Source organism: Opisthocomus hoazin, chromosome 27, assembly GCF_030867145.1.
Source record: "Opisthocomus hoazin isolate bOpiHoa1 chromosome 27, bOpiHoa1.hap1, whole genome shotgun sequence".
NCBI classification, from domain to species: domain Eukaryota; kingdom Metazoa; phylum Chordata; class Aves; order Opisthocomiformes; family Opisthocomidae; genus Opisthocomus; species Opisthocomus hoazin.
In genome coordinates, this window is record NC_134440.1 from 6,308,567 (window position 1) to 6,325,085 (window position 16,519).

At 59.6% G+C, this 16,519-nt stretch overlaps 2 protein-coding genes across 5 annotated transcripts in view; both read left to right on the forward strand.

Moving 5' to 3' along the window:
• The window catches only part of LINGO3 (leucine rich repeat and Ig domain containing 3), a 28,256-nt gene extending 24,261 nt beyond the window's left edge, over positions 1-3,995 (forward strand). For all 4 annotated transcript variants that reach the window (XM_075444424.1, XM_075444426.1, XM_075444425.1 and 1 more), the window contains one exon: positions 374-3,995. In XM_075444424.1, coding sequence (XP_075300539.1) covers positions 408-2,225 — 1,818 coding nt within the window. In that variant the 5' untranslated portion in view covers positions 374-407 and the 3' untranslated portion in view covers positions 2,226-3,995. The remainder of the gene's footprint in view (positions 1-373) is intronic.
• A 5,326-nt stretch (positions 3,996-9,321) lies between these two features.
• On the forward strand, positions 9,322-13,443 carry PEAK3 (PEAK family member 3). The gene is made up of 4 exons (XM_075444166.1): positions 9,322-9,467; positions 10,261-10,406; positions 10,662-11,323; positions 11,904-13,443. Exons 1-4 carry the CDS (start codon positions 9,361-9,363, stop codon positions 12,894-12,896), a joined length of 1,908 nt encoding a protein of 635 aa, XP_075300281.1. The 5' UTR covers positions 9,322-9,360; the 3' UTR covers positions 12,897-13,443.
• Positions 13,444-16,519: the final 3,076 nt, after the last annotated feature.

The following is a 16,519-nucleotide window of genomic DNA, read 5'->3' on the forward strand; positions in this document are numbered from 1 at the left end:
CACCATCAGCGGCACGGAGGGGGTGTGAGCCGGCATGGGGGCAGGGGCTGAGCTCTGAGCCTGCAGCTAACTGTGTCTCCTTTCACAAAGATCTCCCCCTGCCTCAGTTTCCCTGCTCTCCTGACAGTCCATGCAGGCAGTGAGGCTTGTTTAGCCCAGGTTTGCATAGGGCATGGTCACCGAGTCACACGTTAGGTGCTGAGAAGGGGGTCTGGAGGATTTCCTGGCGGGGCTGGGACCTTATCAGGGCCATGGGCCACGGTTTGGGGAGCATTTTCCAGTCTCAGCCTGCAGACGGGTGATTTGGGGCTGGGTCGGACTTTGTAAGGCTCTGCTGGACTCGCCGCTGACTCCGCATCTCGCTCTCTTCCAGGCACATGGGAGTATGGTAGCGAGCCCGTAAGACCATGCTCCACACAATGACATGTTGGCTCCCGGTCCTGGTCCTCCATTTGGTCCTCCTGAGCCCCCCGCGCGTGGCAGCCTGCCCTGCCCGCTGCGAGTGTGCCCCGCAGATCAAGTCGGTGGTGTGTCACCGCAAGCGGCTCACCTCCATCCCCGAGGGCATCCCCACCGAGACCAAGATCCTGGAGCTCAACAAGAACCGCATCCGCTGCCTGAACCCCGGGGACCTCTCCCCGTACCCACTGCTGGAGGAGCTGGATTTCAGCGAGAACATCATCTCCAATGTGGAGCCAGGCGCCTTCAGCAACCTGTTCAACCTGCAGACCTTGCGGCTGCGGGGGAACCAGCTCAAGCTCATCCCCCCGGGGGTCTTCACCAAGCTGACCAACCTCACCCTCCTGGACATCAGCGAGAACAAACTCGTCATCCTGCTGGACTACATGTTCCAGGACCTGCGAAACCTGAAGAGCCTGGAGGTGGGTGATAACGACTTGGTGTACATCTCCCAACGGGCCTTCTCGGGGCTTCTTGGCCTGGAGCAGCTGACCATCGAGAAGTGCAACCTGACCTCCATCTCGGCCGAGTCACTCTCCTACCTCCAGAACCTGGAGGTACTACGGCTCCGGCACCTCAGCATCTCCACGCTGGAGGACCAAAACTTCAAGAAGCTCTACAACCTGCTGCAGCTGGAGATCGACAACTGGCCGCTGCTGGAAGATGTCTCCCCCACCAGCTTCCAGGGCCTGAACCTCACCTCACTCTCCATCACCTACACCAACATCACAGCCGTGCCCGCCGCTGCCTTGAGGAACCTGGTGTACCTTCGGTACCTGAACCTGTCCTACAACCCCATTAGCACTGTGCTGAAGGGCTCCTTTAAAGACCTCATCCGGCTCCAGGAGCTCCACATCGTGGGTGCTCTCTTGATGTCTGTGGAGCCGCAGGCTTTCTCCGGCCTGAGACAAATCCGGCTGCTCAATCTCTCCAGCAACTTTCTCTCCACACTGGAGGAGAGCACCTTCCACTCTGTCAACACACTGGAGACGCTGCGGGTGGACAGGAACCCCCTGGCCTGCGACTGCCGCCTGCTCTGGATCCTGCAGCGAAGGAAGACGCTCAACTTCGATGGGCAGCAGCCCATGTGCTCCTCGCCACCCGAAATCCAGGGCAATGCCCTGCGCGACTTCCCGGACTCCGTGCTCTTCGAGTACTTCACCTGCCAGAAGCCCAAGATAAAGGATCGGAAGCTGCAGCACGTGACGGCCCGGGAAGGGCAGTCCGTGTCCTTCCTTTGCCGGGCGGACGGGGAGCCGGACCCCTCCATCGCCTGGGTGTCCCCCCAGCACCGCATGATCACCACCCGCAGCACGGGGCGGGCGACCGTGCTGCCCGGGGGCACCCTGGAGATCCGCTTCGCCCAGGTACAGGACAGCGGCACCTACATCTGCATCGCCAGCAACGCGGGGGGCAACGACACCTACTTCGCCACCCTGACGGTCAAGGGGCGCCCGGCCGATGGCTCCCACTACACGAACCGGACTTTGTACCTCAGCGAGTTCAACGACACCTCCCACAACGACACGCAAGTCTTCTTGAAGTTTACGTTGGACCTCAAGACCATCCTGGTCTCCACGGCCATGGGCTGCATCACCTTCCTAGGTGTGGTGCTCTTCTGCTTCCTCCTCCTCTTCGTCTGGAGCCGGGGCCGAGGGCAGCACAAGAACAACTTCTCAGTGGAATACTCATTCCGCAAGGTGGATGGTCCCACCACCACCACCGGCCAAGGAGGAGCCAGGAAGTTCAACATGAAGATGATCTGAGCCTCTCCCAGAGAAGAACCATTGTCTGCTGCCCAGTCCCGGGCATGGCGGGACGGGGCCAGGGGCGGGGTGTGGGAGCACTGGTGACATCCCGAGGCTGGTGGTGAGACCTCGCTGTGCTGGGACGCAGCCAGAGGTGTGCCGGAGGCCAGCAGGGTCAGCACCACATGGACCTCAGGGCTGGGAAGCAATGACCCAGCCCCATGGTGAGCCCTCGGGGCACAACGGCTCAGGAGCCATCCCAGCTCCAGGGGCTCCCAATGTAGCCGAGATATTTGCTACCAACTATGCATTTCTCTAGCCAAGAGATCAGCAGCGTTTGGGCCTGGGGAAAAAAACTGCTTCCTTTTTCTCCCCCCCCTTTCCCTTTTGTTTTTTTAAGAGACTCTCTGGAAAACTTTCCTGGTGGTAGTTCATGGTTCTCCTCTTTTCTTCTTGTTGGGTTTGGGTTTTTTTTTTTGGTCCAACAATTTTTTTTTTTTAATGAATTTCCAAGAGAAAAGTCTTCCGGGGTGATGCAGGACTGGGGCACCGGGGAAGCTGTGCCGAGCTGGGGGTCTCCCCCAGCCCCTTGGCAAAGCCAGACCCCCCCCAGGGCATGGCCATGCCTTGAGAGCTTCCCATCGGCGCACTTCAGAGGCGGCATCTGCAAACGTGGGTGCCCGGGGACACTCCTGCACAAGCAATAATAACCCACCTGAGGCCAGGAGGAAAAGAAGGGGGGGGAAAAAGGCAAAATGGGGCCAAGGTCGTTCAGATCAAGAGGAGCAGCCCTGGGACAGTGCAAGGTCCCAGCTTTGCATCCGCCCAAGCCACCGCAGGAGCGGCGGGGATGAAGGGGTGGGGAATCAGGATTCGTACGGGTGAAAAAAAGCGCTTTTGGGTCTGTTTCTTTTGGCTCGCGAAGTCGAAGTCTGTGGGAGAGCAGGAGCTGGCTCGTCCTGCGCGGGGAGGCCGTACAGCCCGGGAAAGCAGAGGAGAGAAAGGCTTGGGACAAGCAGCTCGGGACCAGACGCTGGGAGAAGGTCCTGGCCGGCACCTCCATCGTGTCCGCCTGGATCCTGCACCCTCCGGCGCTGGGGACCGCGAGTCGGCGTCCCTGGGGCTGTGCTGGAGGCAGGAGGTCCCGAGGCGTCGGGGCTATGGCCCCCCCATGAGCTTCACTGGGGCACAAGTGAGAGCGGCTCCCCGGGTCGTCCCCTGTCCCCCGTCCCGCTCTCGCGCCTATAGGTGCCCGCTGGCCCCTGGCTGAGCCTTCATGGGGAGATGGGCAAAGGAGCCGGAGGGCTCAGCACCCAGCCCTTCTCCCCAAGGTGCTCCCCAGGCTGCAACCAGTCACTGCCAGGGTCCCCCAGCATGGGGGGTGCTGCCCATCTCTCCCCAACCCTTCCCCACCATGGGTCCGGCCATCGCCCGTGGTCCCTTCGCATGCCCGGTGTCCCCAACCCCCCCACCCCCCAAGCCGTGCATGCTGTCGTACTGGGGGTCCCACCGGCCTCGCCCGCGCACCCTTGTTCGGTGTCTGGGGGTTTTTTACGTGGGGGTTGGGGAGGGGGCTGGGCACGGACCCTTACAGCCGAGAGCGAAGGCGGGTTTGGGCAGCGCAGACCTGGCACAGTTTTACATGTAATGAGCATGAGAAATATATTTGCGGGGAAAAAGAAAAGAAAAAAAAAAAAGGGACTTTTGTGGCTCATTGGGTTTTCCCCCTCCCTTATCTTCTCCATGTGCCTCTAATAAGGAAAGCCAAGATCAGTGGAGAAAGCCTGAGCGGGGCTGAGCGCAAGCGTGGAGCTGAGCAGGACCCAGAAAGGGCGGTCAGAGCCGCTCGCACCATGTGCAGGATTTGTGCCTTGGTGTTCTCCAGGCCTGCTCCAGCCCAGTGCAAGCCCAAGGGTGTCCCGGGCTCCAGGCAGACGTTAACCTCCCTCTCCCTGAGTTCTGCTGGGCTTTGCAGCCCGTCAGCTGGTCATCACCACCGTCAGCCCCGCAAAACCCTTCATAAACAGTGCTAAAACAACTGTCAGAGGGTACCAAAGTCCATATTAATAATTAATAAATGATTAATGCGCATGTGTTAACAAACTACGGCTGCTATTAATCTATTATTAATTATTAATAGAGTGTTTATGAGGATGCCCTTAAGCTGAAGGGTGCAAAGCCAGCACCTGGCCTCCTGCTTGCACGGAAATGGGGGGGGGGGGGGGGGGGGGGGGCGTTAAAAGGGTTCACACACACATGAGTTACACACAGGCGTGCGTGCACACGTACACATGCAGAGCCAAACCCCTCCAATGAGACTGGAAATCCGGGCACTGGGGGTCTGCACTGCAGCTCTCTGGCTGGGGAAACTGAGGCACAGAAGGGCACTGCAGTAGGGCCAAGGGGCAGGAGTCAGCAGAGCTGGGGGGGGCTCTCTCTTCTCAGGAAGACTGAAGTGACCCTCTCGGTCCCCTTTCCCATCCCTCCAGCCTCAAGGGACACCCTGGTGCCATGTGAGGCCGTCACTGCCCTTGGTGAAGCTGGCATCACCAACCCCACAAGGCGCTCGGCCACCCCGGTGTCCCCTTGCCCATCTGCCTGGGGACCATCTGGCCTCCCATCCCCAGCAAAGGGGCTGCAACATCCACCCTGAACCCCCCCCATTTCCCTCCTTCCAGGCTCACAGAATCACAGAATAGTAGGGGTTGGAAGGGACCGCTGTGGGTCATCTAGTCCAACCCCCCTGCCGAAGCAGGGTCACCCAGAGCAGGCTGCACAGGACCGCGTCCAGGCGGGTCTTGAATATCTCCAGAGAAGGAGACTCCACAGCCTCCCTGGGCAGCCTGGGCCAGGGCTCCGTCACCCTCAGAGGGAAGAAGTTCTTCCTCATGTTCAGATGGAACTTCCTGTGCCTCAGTTTGTGCCCATTGCCCCTTGTCCTGTCACTGGGCACCACTGAAAAGAGCTTGGCCCCATCCTCCTGACACCCACCCTTTAGATATTTGTAGGCATTTATAAGGTCCCCTCGCAGCCTTCTCTTCTTCAGGCTGAACAAGCCCAGTTCCCTCAGCCTCTCCTCGTAGGGGAGATGCTCCAGTCCCCTCACCATCCTCGTAGCCCTCCACTGGACTCTCTCCAGTAGCTCTTCATCTTTCTTGAACTGGGGAGCCCAGAACTGGACACAGCACTGCAGATGGGGCCTCACCAGGGCAGAGTAGAGGGGAAGGAGAACCTCCCTCGTCCTGCTGCCCACACTCTTCTTAATGCACCCCAGGATCCCATTGGCTTTCTTGGCAGCCAGGGCACACTGCTGGCTCATGGTCAACCTGTCGTCCACCAGGACACCCAGGTCCCTCTCCGCAGAGCTGCTCTCCAGCAGGTCCACCCCAAGCCTATACTGGTGCCTGGGGTTGTTCCTCCCCAGGTGCAGGACCCTGCATTTGCCTTTGTTGAACCTCATCAGGTTCCTCTCTGCCCAACTCTCCAGCCTGTCCAGGTCTCGCTGAATGGCAGCACAGCCTGCTGGTGTTATCAGCCACTCCTCCCAGTTTGGTGTCATCAGCAAACTTGCTGAGGGTACATTCTAACCCCCAATCCCGGCTTTCCCAGTGTGGGACTGGGATGGGGACTGCGAGCCTGCGGGGTGGTGGAAGCAAAGGCAAGCCTCTACCTGTTGGAGAAAAGGGCCCTGGGCTGGTTCCCAGCCTCTGCACCCCAAAATTCCACACCCCACTGCTCCCCGGGGAGGCTCCCAGCATCTGCCTCACCAGCACAGAGGGTGGCCCTGGTTGCTCAACAGCCGGGGTGCTGCCAGCATCCTGGGCCCCCCGCGGCTGGGGCAAGAGCTGCCGTGGGAGTGAAAGAGGAAATTGGGGTTTTTCTCTCATTTCCTGCATGAGAAAAAAAAAATATATTGCATGGCACAAGAGCGCTGGGGAAGTTACGAGTTGGGGTTACAGTTCACGCCTGTGCCAAAGGGTCTGGGTGCGCCGTGGCCTCGGGAACACCCGTGGGAGCCAGGGCTGAGCCCACCCGCTCCTTTGGCAGCTTTTGGGGGCTGGGAGTTGCCGGGACTGAAGATGAGGAGAAGTCAGCTCAGGTGGTTTCAGCGCCCGCTGTGCCCACGCCGGCCCGGCAGTGCCACAGGTATCGCCCCGACCTGCCCCGAGTCGCGACGGAGCATCCCCGCAGCAGCAACGCAACGAGAGCAACGACAACAAAAAGACATCACCAAAAAATAAAAGACAATTAGAAAAACGCCATTTTCCAGCGGGTGCATTTAAAGATCTTGTCGCCCGCTGGGAAGAGAAACCAATTTCCTTACAAATTAAAAAGGCTTCAGCTGACTAAAACTTCCCTGCATGAGTTCCCCAAATCCCACCCCTGTGCAGCTCGAGGGGAGCAAAGGGCTCGGCACCCCCAGACCAGAGACTGCGATGGCCGTCGGTGTCCTGCAGCCAGCGGCTCCTTCGCTGCTTTGCCAGCCCAGGGTGGGCAGGGGAACCCACTGGCCGATTCAGTGGTGCCCCGTAGCTTGGAGAATCATGGAATGGTTTGGGTTGGAAGGGACCTTAAAGACCATCTGGTTCCAACCCCCCTGCCATCAGCAGGGCCCCCTTCCACCAGACCAGGGTGCTCCCAGCCCCATCCAACCTGGCCTTGAGCACTGCCAGGGAGGGGGCAGCCACAGCTCCTCTGGGCAGCCTGGGCCAGGGCCTCACCACCCTCATGGGGAAGAATTTCTTCCCAATATCTAACCTAAATCTGCCCTCTTCTAGTTTAGAGCCATTCCCCCTTGTCCTGTCACTACACACCCTTGTGAAAAGCCCCTCTCCATCCTTCCTGTCAGCCCCTCCAGGCACTGGCAGCTGCTCTAAGGTCACCCCAGAGCCTTCTCTTCTCCAGGCTGAACAGCCCCAGCTCCCTCAACCTGTCCTCGTAGGAGAGGTGCTCCAGCCCTCAGATCATCTCCGTGTCCCTCCTCTGGACCCGCTCCAACACATCCATGTCCTTCTTATGTTGGGGGCTCCAGAGCTGGACGCAGGACTCCAGGTGGGGGGTCTCACGAGAGCGGAGTAAAGGGGCAGAATCCCCTCCCTCGCCCACTGCCCACGCTGCTCTTGATGCAGCCCAGGACACGGGTGGCTTTCTGGGCTGCCAGCGCGCATTGCCGGCTCATGTTGAGCTTCTCAGCCACCAGCACCCCCAAGAACTTCTCCTCAGAGCTGCTCTCGAGCCACCCTCTGCCCAGCCTGTGCTTGTGCTTGCGATTGCCCTGACCCACGGGCAGGACCTTGCACTTGGCCTTGTTGAACCTCATGCGGTTCACGCAGGCCCACCTCTCCAGTAAAGAAGTAAAATCAGCGTTTGCTTATCAGTCCTGCAGTGCTCAGCAATATAAAATCACAGTCCCTTTTAAGGGCTTGGGTTGCTTTTACACTTGGTGTGGTCTCCTTTATTATAATAAAATGCATCAGGAAATTTGCAACTAACTTTTCTGCAGAAGGCGATTCCTGCCCACCCATCCGGGCTCCTCCGGGCTCGTGCCGCCTCTCGCTAGCTCGGTAGGGTCACACGCATTGCGTGAATTCTGTAGTTTTATTCCTAATGGTCTCCCGTTTATCATGAAGGTAACATTACTCATTGGGGAAAGATACTGATGCTGCTAATAGATTTACTGTTGCTTAAAACAGTTTATAGTACAGTCATCAACACAAATGACTTGCTGGGACGAGGGACATACATACGCTGACCCTGTCGCTGAGCATCATCGATAAGCCCGGGATGCTGCTGAATCTTAAAAGCTCCATTTATATCCTTTATTTTTACAGCGTTACGGCCCTAGATGACGTGTTTAGGGAGCAACCCCAAGCCAAGCCTCGCCGCTGGGCAGGGATGGGCTGCGGTGCCGGGGCTGGGGCGCAGGGATGAGCAGCCCCGGCAGCAAAGCAGGCAGCAGCGTGGGCAGGGCGGCGCGGGTACCGACGCAGGCTGCCAGCTCCCAAAGTCTTGCACATCCTCGCCGAGCCAGCGCCAGATTCAAACATGACTCAGCCCCAAGACGTATTTTTATCAGCTCTAGCATACGGCGTCGGCACGGCAGAAACGGCCCTCGGCGAGCGCCGCGGGCCAACAGACACAAACCCTTGCTTGGTGTTGGCAAGGAAATAGGGATTGCAAAATACAGGGCGAGGAAACCACGGAGGCGGGTGGTCTCCTCGCTGGGCTCACCCGCTGAGCCCCAAACCAGCCCCCCAGAGCCCTGGAGAGATGGCCGGTCCCACGGGTACCCGCCCCAGTGCCGAGGATGCACGGTCCAGCTCAAGTGCTGGAAACACGGTGGATGCTTCCACTTTTTTCACGCAAATCCACATCCCCCAAAGCCTGTTCCTCCGCTGCCTCTGTGCTCCCAAGAGAAATCCCTGAAGCTGGCTTCCCGCAGCGCTCGACAGAGGGGCTCACCCACCCACCCAGGCCAATTGCTAATGAGTGCCAGTAGTTATTTGCTAATAAATAGAGTATTTCAAAGACTGGGTACAAGGGAGGAGACATTAAAATGTTTTTGGTTTTAGAGTGTTAAAAGAGAGACTTTATGCTACAGGGGACAGACACTGATGGGGGGATTTTTTCTGCAGCTGAGTCGTGTGGCTTCACGCGCTCTCAGCGCCTGTAAAGCTCTGGGAGAAAAAAAAAAAAAGTGTTTTCTAATGATTGGGCTCTTCTTGTGCAACGGCTGCAGGAAATCCCAGCAAAAACCATTATAGAAAACAAAAAAAAAGCCACCTCGCCAATCCATCTAGAGTAACGCAACCTGGAGAGCAGGGAATGTATTATGTGGTTTGGGGGGGGGGGGTTACCGCAGAAATCCCCCCTTCGATACAGCTGCCGTGCAGAAAGCAGCCCGGGAGGAGGAGTGCGAAGCCTCCACGCGCAGCTCCGGGGAAGCAAAACCCCTTGCAGCAGGTTGCACCGAAGGCGATGCAATTGCTGCGGCCGCAGCAGGAGCCTCGGCGAGCAGCGTGCGGCCCCGGAGCGGCGCCGGGGAGCGAGGCCAAGCCTCCGGCTTCCTTTAAGCTTGCGAGAAGCAGGTTTTGAAAGAACATCCTCCTGCGAGCGGGGTTGCAGCCAGTTGTGCGAGGCGATTCCCGACGCCATGGCCAGCGCCGGGGGAGCCTGGGACGGGGACCGGGAGCAGCTGCCGAGCCGGGAGATGGAGCTGGAGCCCCGCAGGCCCCCACCGCTGCCAGGGAAAACCCAGAGGTAACGAACTGCTCTGCAAATGGGGCCTGAAAAGGAGCTTCCCAGTAGCATCCCAGCAAGGCTGCTTCAGTCCGACGCTTTGCACCGCAGCAAGGGGCAGGGCGATAATTCCCGGTTCTCCAGGGGTTAACAGGGACCGATCAGGGCCAAAGAGGGGCCAAGCCATAAGCTGCACAGCAAATGATGTTCCTGGCAGAAAACGGAGTTTTTAAAGAAAGCCACTGTGGTTTCAGTACCACGTGTGGTGGCAGGGTCAGAGCTGCAGGTTTGCACCGAGCCTGGCCAGGACAGGGAAGCGAAACCCCAGCCGGGGCTGCGGATGGTTCCTTGCCACTGCTCTCGTCCTTATGGGCTCTGCTTCCCCCCCCACCCCCCCACAAAGACCCCCTGTCCTGCCCCCCCAGACCTGCACTGGGGATGTCAAAGGCTTTTCCCGCTCTCGTTCCACACCGCTCCCACCGTCGTGTCACACTCACAGCCACCCAACGGGGACTGCAGGGCAGACACGAACCCCCCCCTCACGAACCCCCCTCCTGCATCCATACGGGTGTGCACCAGCGCATGTGAAGCCCCCAAGGCAGCCCCCACCCCTGGGTAGCACCCTCAGAACCCCCCCAGTGCAGGAGCTGGAGTCACTGGGCCACCAAACTCCCTCTCCTTTGCCCCAAAACCACACAGCCAGGGCTCCCCGCGACACCGCTTCCCCTTTCTCCTTGTTCTTCCCCTGAGCCGGCACCGAAAGGAGCCGGAACCCCCCCCGGGGGGGCAAGCGCTGAGTCCCAGCTCCGTGCAGGGCCATCATGCAGGCACGGGACGGCATCCGCGCCCGCTGCAGCAGCCTGGACCTGGGTACCCCCGGACCACCCGCCTCCACGCCAGACACCCTGGGGTGCTGCCCGCCTCGACCCCCCATCTCGGCCCTCATCTACAGCAACGTGGGTGAGTGACGCCCCAAGCCCGCTGTCCTCCCCCCGGCGAGGTGTCAGCGGGGCATGAACCCCACTGCTGTGCCCATCCTCCTCCTGCAGCACCCGGCTGTCACCCTTCCAGCCGGCGCCGGGCATCGCTTTGGGGCTGGAAATGCGCAGTGGAGCAAATAACAACGAGCTCGTACCCCTGTACCGCCTCGTCTCCCACTTTCTTCCCCTGCCTCAGGAAGTCTCAGCCCTGCTGTGTCTGTTCCTTCTTCCCCAGGAGAGCTGCGGGCCCACCTCGTCCCCCGCAAGGCGAGCCGAGGGGATGGAGCTGGGAGACCCCCCTCTCAGCCCGACCAGGACCCCCTGCCTCCCCCACTGCCGAAAAAGCAGCTCCAGCGAGCGGAGTCCCTCCCGGAGCAGGGGCCATCCCGGCACTGTCAGGGTGATCCCACAGCATGGGCCAGCAGCATCCTCCACAGCATCCCACCACCCGATCTAGAGCACAAGGAGGGGGCTCCCAGCACCATCCCCCCGCGGGACAGATCCTCCTGGGGACCCAAGAAGCCCCTGACCAAGTCCCAAAGCCTGGTAGAACCGGTGGTCCAGAGCAGCCCACAAAAAGCCCCATCGCCCAGCCCAGCGGAGCTGACGTTCCGGACGGCGGACGGGGAGCTGGGGCAGCTCCTGGAGAGCCCGGCCGGCGTGTGCGGGGTGGTGGTGGGCTGCCAGGCGGCCGCGCTGGCCCGGCTCTCGGCTCGCATCCAGGAGGAGCTGGTGGGGCCGGAGGAGCGGCAGCAGCTGCTGGAGGCAGAGCTGGTGGGGAAGCGATGGGCAGCGCTCAGCATCCTGGACCGGGAGCCGTGCTGTGAAAGCGGGGACGCTTGGTATTTCCGGGTGGGCTTCGCTTTTGAGCAAACCCAGCTGGTGTTTGCAGCCAAGGTAAGCGGGGAATTCGGGAAAACGCAGAGGGAGCTGGCTCCCGGGACACGGGGAGGGGGCTGCAGTGCCACAGGCAAGTATGGACCAGGAGCGTTGGCTCTTCCAGTGACCCCCGTCACGTAGGCAGTTCCCCTTTCTGCACTGACTTCTGCATTTGCTAACTGAGACGTCGCTGCTGGTGCGGGACGTGGAGGCAAAGTCGACAGCTCCCACGGGGTCCAAAGGACACGTCACGGAGAATGGCACCACTGGGGAAGATGCCCTGGCAAGTGGTTCCATGGAGCCAGCAGACACAAAGTAGAGGCTAGAGCAGAGCTGGCTCTTCAGGCAGTGCAGGATGAGACCCACCGAAGCACCTTTGCATCTTGCTGGGGGGTTTCATCTTACCCCCATTCCCCTTTCTTGCTCAAAGTCATTCCAGCAGGCATCAGTGTCTTGGGAGGGTGCGGGGGGATCCCAGCACCATGCGTGGGTCGGACCAGGGCTGGTGGCCCTGAGCTGAGGCTATGGCCTGGCCCAGGACAAGGCCCCCCACGGCTCCGTCCCCATGCAGAGAGCTGTGTCCTTTCTCTCCTGGCAGGTCCCCAAGCCTGGCTGCGCCAGCCGGGTGGTGCAGAGCTCCCTTGGGGCTCACTGCAGCATCCAGCACCTGATCGGCCACTTCACCGACCGCCTCCCTCAAGAGCTGGTGCTCCCGGGGAGCCCTGGGGAGCAGAGTTGGTCCCGTGCTGGAGAGGAGCCAACCTGTCTTGCCACCCGCCCTGTCCTTCTTTCTCCTGAGGTTCCCTACCAGACCCTGGCGGGCTTCGTCAAGGGATCCCATGGTTTGCACCGGACCAGCCCCGGGCACTACGAACGCCTGGCTTGCCTCCTCCTCCTGCAGGTGTGCATGGGGCTGGAGCACCTCCGGGTGCAGAACGTGGGGCAGGGGGACCTCTGCCCTGAAAACCTACTGCTGGTGCGGTGCCCGTGTCCTCTCCGGAGCCAGCAAGGCAAGGAGGCATCCCTGGGGCTGTCCCTTCCAAGGCTGCTCATCAGCAGCTTCTTCAAGGTTAAAGACAAGAGAAGACCTTGTTCTACCAGCCAAGAGCAGGACTTGACCGAGGGGCTTGCTGCACCACCCTCCCCGGTGGCAGATGAGCTGAATGTAGGCATGCTGATCTATCAGATCTTGCATGTGGACATCTCTCTGGAAAACGCTTTGGGGTTCAGAAGCAACAGACTTCCTGAAATCCCCTCCCTGTCCATTTATTCCACGGGACTTAAGTGTCTGGCCATGCTGCTCCTCCACAGAGACCCCTGCAAGAGGGTCTCCATCGAGCAGGCAAGGTGCATGCTGCAGGTCCTGCTCTGGGGGCCTCGCCAGGAGCTCTTCGCCAGGAGCAAGAAGACCCTCGCCCTGCTCCGGAGCTGGGTGGAGGTGAAGAGGGCTCTGCTGCTCCTGAAGTTTGCGGAGAATTCGGCTGGGGCAGGGGCGAGCCCTGGCCTCGAGGACTGGCTGTGCTGCCAGTACTTCAAGGAGGTCACCGAACACACACTCTACCAAGTCACCCAGGCTCTCTACACTCCCTAAAATTAAGCTGAAGTTGAGTCCTCCCAGGAGGTCTCCCCAAAGCCAAGAGCCCGCGGGGACCTGGCCAGGTCCACCAGCTGCCATCTCCCGCAAGGAGCCCAAGCTGGTCCCGGCCGGGAAAACTCTGCAAACCCAAACCCATTTCCGCCGCAGCACAGGAACGATGACGCTGGGACCAAACCCCCACCCGTGGCTCCCACAACGCAGGGTGTGTTTTTACACCCCTCGGCTGATTTTGTTTGCTGCTGTGAGTCCAGTTTCTCAGAGCACCTCAGGAAAGGTGGCTGGATCGAGGACCAATTTCGTGGCTGATTATCCCGAGTAGAGTTCACGGGGCTTAGCCTCAGGCCAAAACCCGCTCCGACCCCTGCTGCAGCCGGGAGGCTTTCGCTCTTTTAAATAACGACGCGAAGCCGCACATTACAGCTCCCCTTAATGCGCCGATAGCAAAGGAGAAATACAACACCTCGTAGAGCCTGCTCTTCTTAAAAACAGTTTGTGGCATAGTCACAAATACAAATGGCATTTTAAAGGGGGAAATACAACAGCCACACGGCTTCAATAAAACCCAGAGCTGAGCCTCTCAAATACTGGTCCTTTTTGTGCTGCTTTGACAGCATTACGCACCCCGGTGATGTATCCAGGGAGAAACACAAAGCCAGCCCTCACTGCCCGGCGGGGATTAGCCGGAACAGCCTCGGTGGCATGTGGTAAATGGCTGGGGACAGTTTTTGGCTGGGGACAGTTTTTGGCTGCGGCACCCGAGGACAGGGCTGCGGGGTCGGGCTCTGGCTGCACCGAGGCAGGGCCGTTGCGTCTGCTGCTCGGTAGAAAACACGCAGCGCCACGTGAGATCTGCGCCCTGGTCCCCAAACCCACGCGATGCCGAGGGACCATCACAGGGGAGAGCTGTGCAAGGCCCTGCTCGGGTCATTTGTGTTATTACTAGTTAAGCAATTATTAATCCACTCGCAGCTATCGCCTGACAGCAGCAAGAGCAGCCTCCATGCGCTGTGCTCACAGCAGGATGGACCTTCCCAGCGTGCCCATGGGCATGGGCAGTGGCACACCAGGCAGTCACCAGAGCCGGTGGCACGGCTGGATCAGAGACGAGTCCTCCCAGGAGTCCCTGAGCTCAGAATAACCCCTGGTAAACCAGAGCTGCGACCTCCCCCAAGATGATACCACAGAGCAGCATGCTCCCAGCTCCCCCGGTCAGTGGGTTTCTGCCCCCCAGAGAATCCCAGAATGTTGGGGGTTGGCAGGGCCCTCTGTGGGTCACCCACTCCAACCCCTGCCCAAGCAGGGTCACCCAGAGCAGCTGCACAGCACCGCGTCCAGGCGGGGCTGGAATATCTCCAGAGAAGGAGACTCCACAGCCTCCCTGGGCAGCCTGGGCCAGGGCTCCGTCACCCTCAGAGGGAAGAAGTTCTTCCTCGGGTTCAGCTGGAGCTTCCTCTGCTCCAGTTTGTGCCCGTTGCCCCTTGTCCTGTCGCTGGGCACCACTGAACAGAGTCTGGCCCCGTCCTCCTGACCCCCACCCTGCAGATATTTAGAGGCATTTCTAAGGTCCCCTCGCAGCCTTCTCTTCTCCAGGCTCCCCCAGCCTTTCTCCCGCCCTGCCCACTGAGCTTGGGCAGGCACCAGCCTCATCATCCGGGCTGAGGACCCAGCCCAGACCACACCTCCTAAGTGTGAGGCTCCGTGCACCATGGGGGACCATTCCCTCCCTGAGCAGCACCCAAACCCAGCTGTCCACACCACAGCTGGATGAGCAAGGGGGGACCAAACAAGCTCCCCAGCCACACAAACCCTGACATGGTCACCACCCAAGCACAGTCGGTCCGCAGAAACATCATTCAAACTTCGGTATGGGCTTTTGGGCCAAAAACACGAAGGAAGGGTTGTCCTGGGTGAGCCCCAGCCCTTCAGCCCACCCCCCCCCTCTCCTGTAGTATCTTGTGTGGCTACAAGATGGCAGTAAAGCCCGTGGCACGGCAGCAGCTCACCCAAAGCCACCTTGGGCATCTGATCCTAGAAAAACAAAGACGAAACCTGCTTCTGCCAGCACCTGCAGGCCCACCCCAGCCTCAGGCCGGCACACCCTGCACCCCTGTTGCTGGTTTCCACCTTGGGTGACCCCTTCCCCTTCTGCCAGGAGCAGCCTGGAGCACCCAAGGTCAGCGTAACACCTACAGAGGACCACAGCCTTCGACACAGGACCACGTACACCTCCACACTCGCACATCCCTGCAGAAAGAAGATCGCAGTGCAGGCACAGCACCGCAGAGGAAAGCAAGAATTTCTCTAGAGAACCAGGTTATCAACTTCAGAGCTTTGCCAGCCTGTTGAGCAAAGGAGGAACATCCTCTCCCCAGTTGTGCCCACCTCCTCTTCACTGGCCTTCGGCACACCAGCAAGTTCATAGCTTTCAGAAAAACCCATAGGAGGAGCACGAGTGCATGGCCACAAAAAATTTGACAAGAGACCTGTGGGAAGGAGACCTCCCGCACTCACCAGCCAGGAGCCTGGGTCCCAGCAGAGGTGATGGCTGTGCTACGAGCCACACGCCGGGACCCAAGGAGCAGAGCACAGCCCAAGCTGGGGCAACACTAGCGAGAGGTCGATATAAATATCTGAAGACAATTAAATAGACCATCAAGAACATCCACCTCCCACCGTGCTGCCAGTTTAACCACAGGTCCTCTGGGAACACGGTGCCATCCCTTGGGTTACTCCGTGTTGCAGATCCCACTACGGGATCCGCTCCCTGCCGCACCTCCAAGCAGAGAAATTCAGGGATTACATTTTGGAGTATTCCATGCAATTCCCACACCGCTTACCCCAGAACATCTGCCTGGGATGACCTGCGGGGCGATCCTTAGGCACCCTCACTTCCATACGTTTCACAACATGGAGCTCCTGAAGCCAGGCTTGGCGGGGACGTCGGGCCCCGGGCAGAGCACACGCTCACGAGGACTACGTGCTGCTCTTCACGCTGACTCACAGCAAAGCCACCTACTAACACAACCCAGCCCGGGCTTCGCTGCTCCGAGGTTTTACAGGATAGATCAGCTCAAATGGTGCCGAGCAAGCCTCCGCCGCTACAAGTGTTAAGCACCGAAAAAAAAATTGAAATACAACGCTTTAAAGCACAGCCCTTGAGAGACTTCTCTCTGGTAACCTCAGCACAAGCTTTGCTCATGCTAGCGCTATGGAAGCGGCCATATTCCCTTCCGTAACGGATCCCTGTGGACCCAGCAACAGGCACTGCTCAACACCACCCCTTCTCCTCACACTTCAGCCCCAGTCTGTCTCCCCAGGAGAGTTCTGGAGGCCGCCCAGCCTCCATGAAAGCGTGCTCCTGTAGAGGTGCCAGCAGCCTTCCCAGCTCACAGCCAAAGAACTCCCCAAGCCACCCCACGTCCCCAGCACACACCAGCATACGACTCCTCCGTTACTGGTCTGGGACTTCAGGTGTCAGGTTGAGTATGTGACACTCAAAGCCACTGGAACCTCAAGGCTCCCAGGAGCTGTGCTTCTCCCCACTACACTTGTGCCTTTCCAACCAACCGCATGCCTTGAAGCATCCTATGAAAACACAGAGCAGGGATGCAGTGATG

What these genes read in the sequence shown, in the direction of transcription:
- PEAK3 (XM_075444166.1), top strand. Translation starts at nt 9,361, where the DNA reads ATGGCCAGCGCCGGGGGAGCCTGGGACGGGGACCGGGAGCAGCTGCCG. An exon ending in CTGCCAGGGAAAACCCAGAG is followed by an intron (nt 9,468 to 10,260) that starts GTAACGAACTGC and finishes AGCTCCGTGCAG; the next exon opens with GGCCATCATGCAGGCACGGG. An exon ending in AGCTGGTGTTTGCAGCCAAG is followed by an intron (nt 11,324 to 11,903) that starts GTAAGCGGGGAA and finishes CTCTCCTGGCAG; the next exon opens with GTCCCCAAGCCTGGCTGCGC.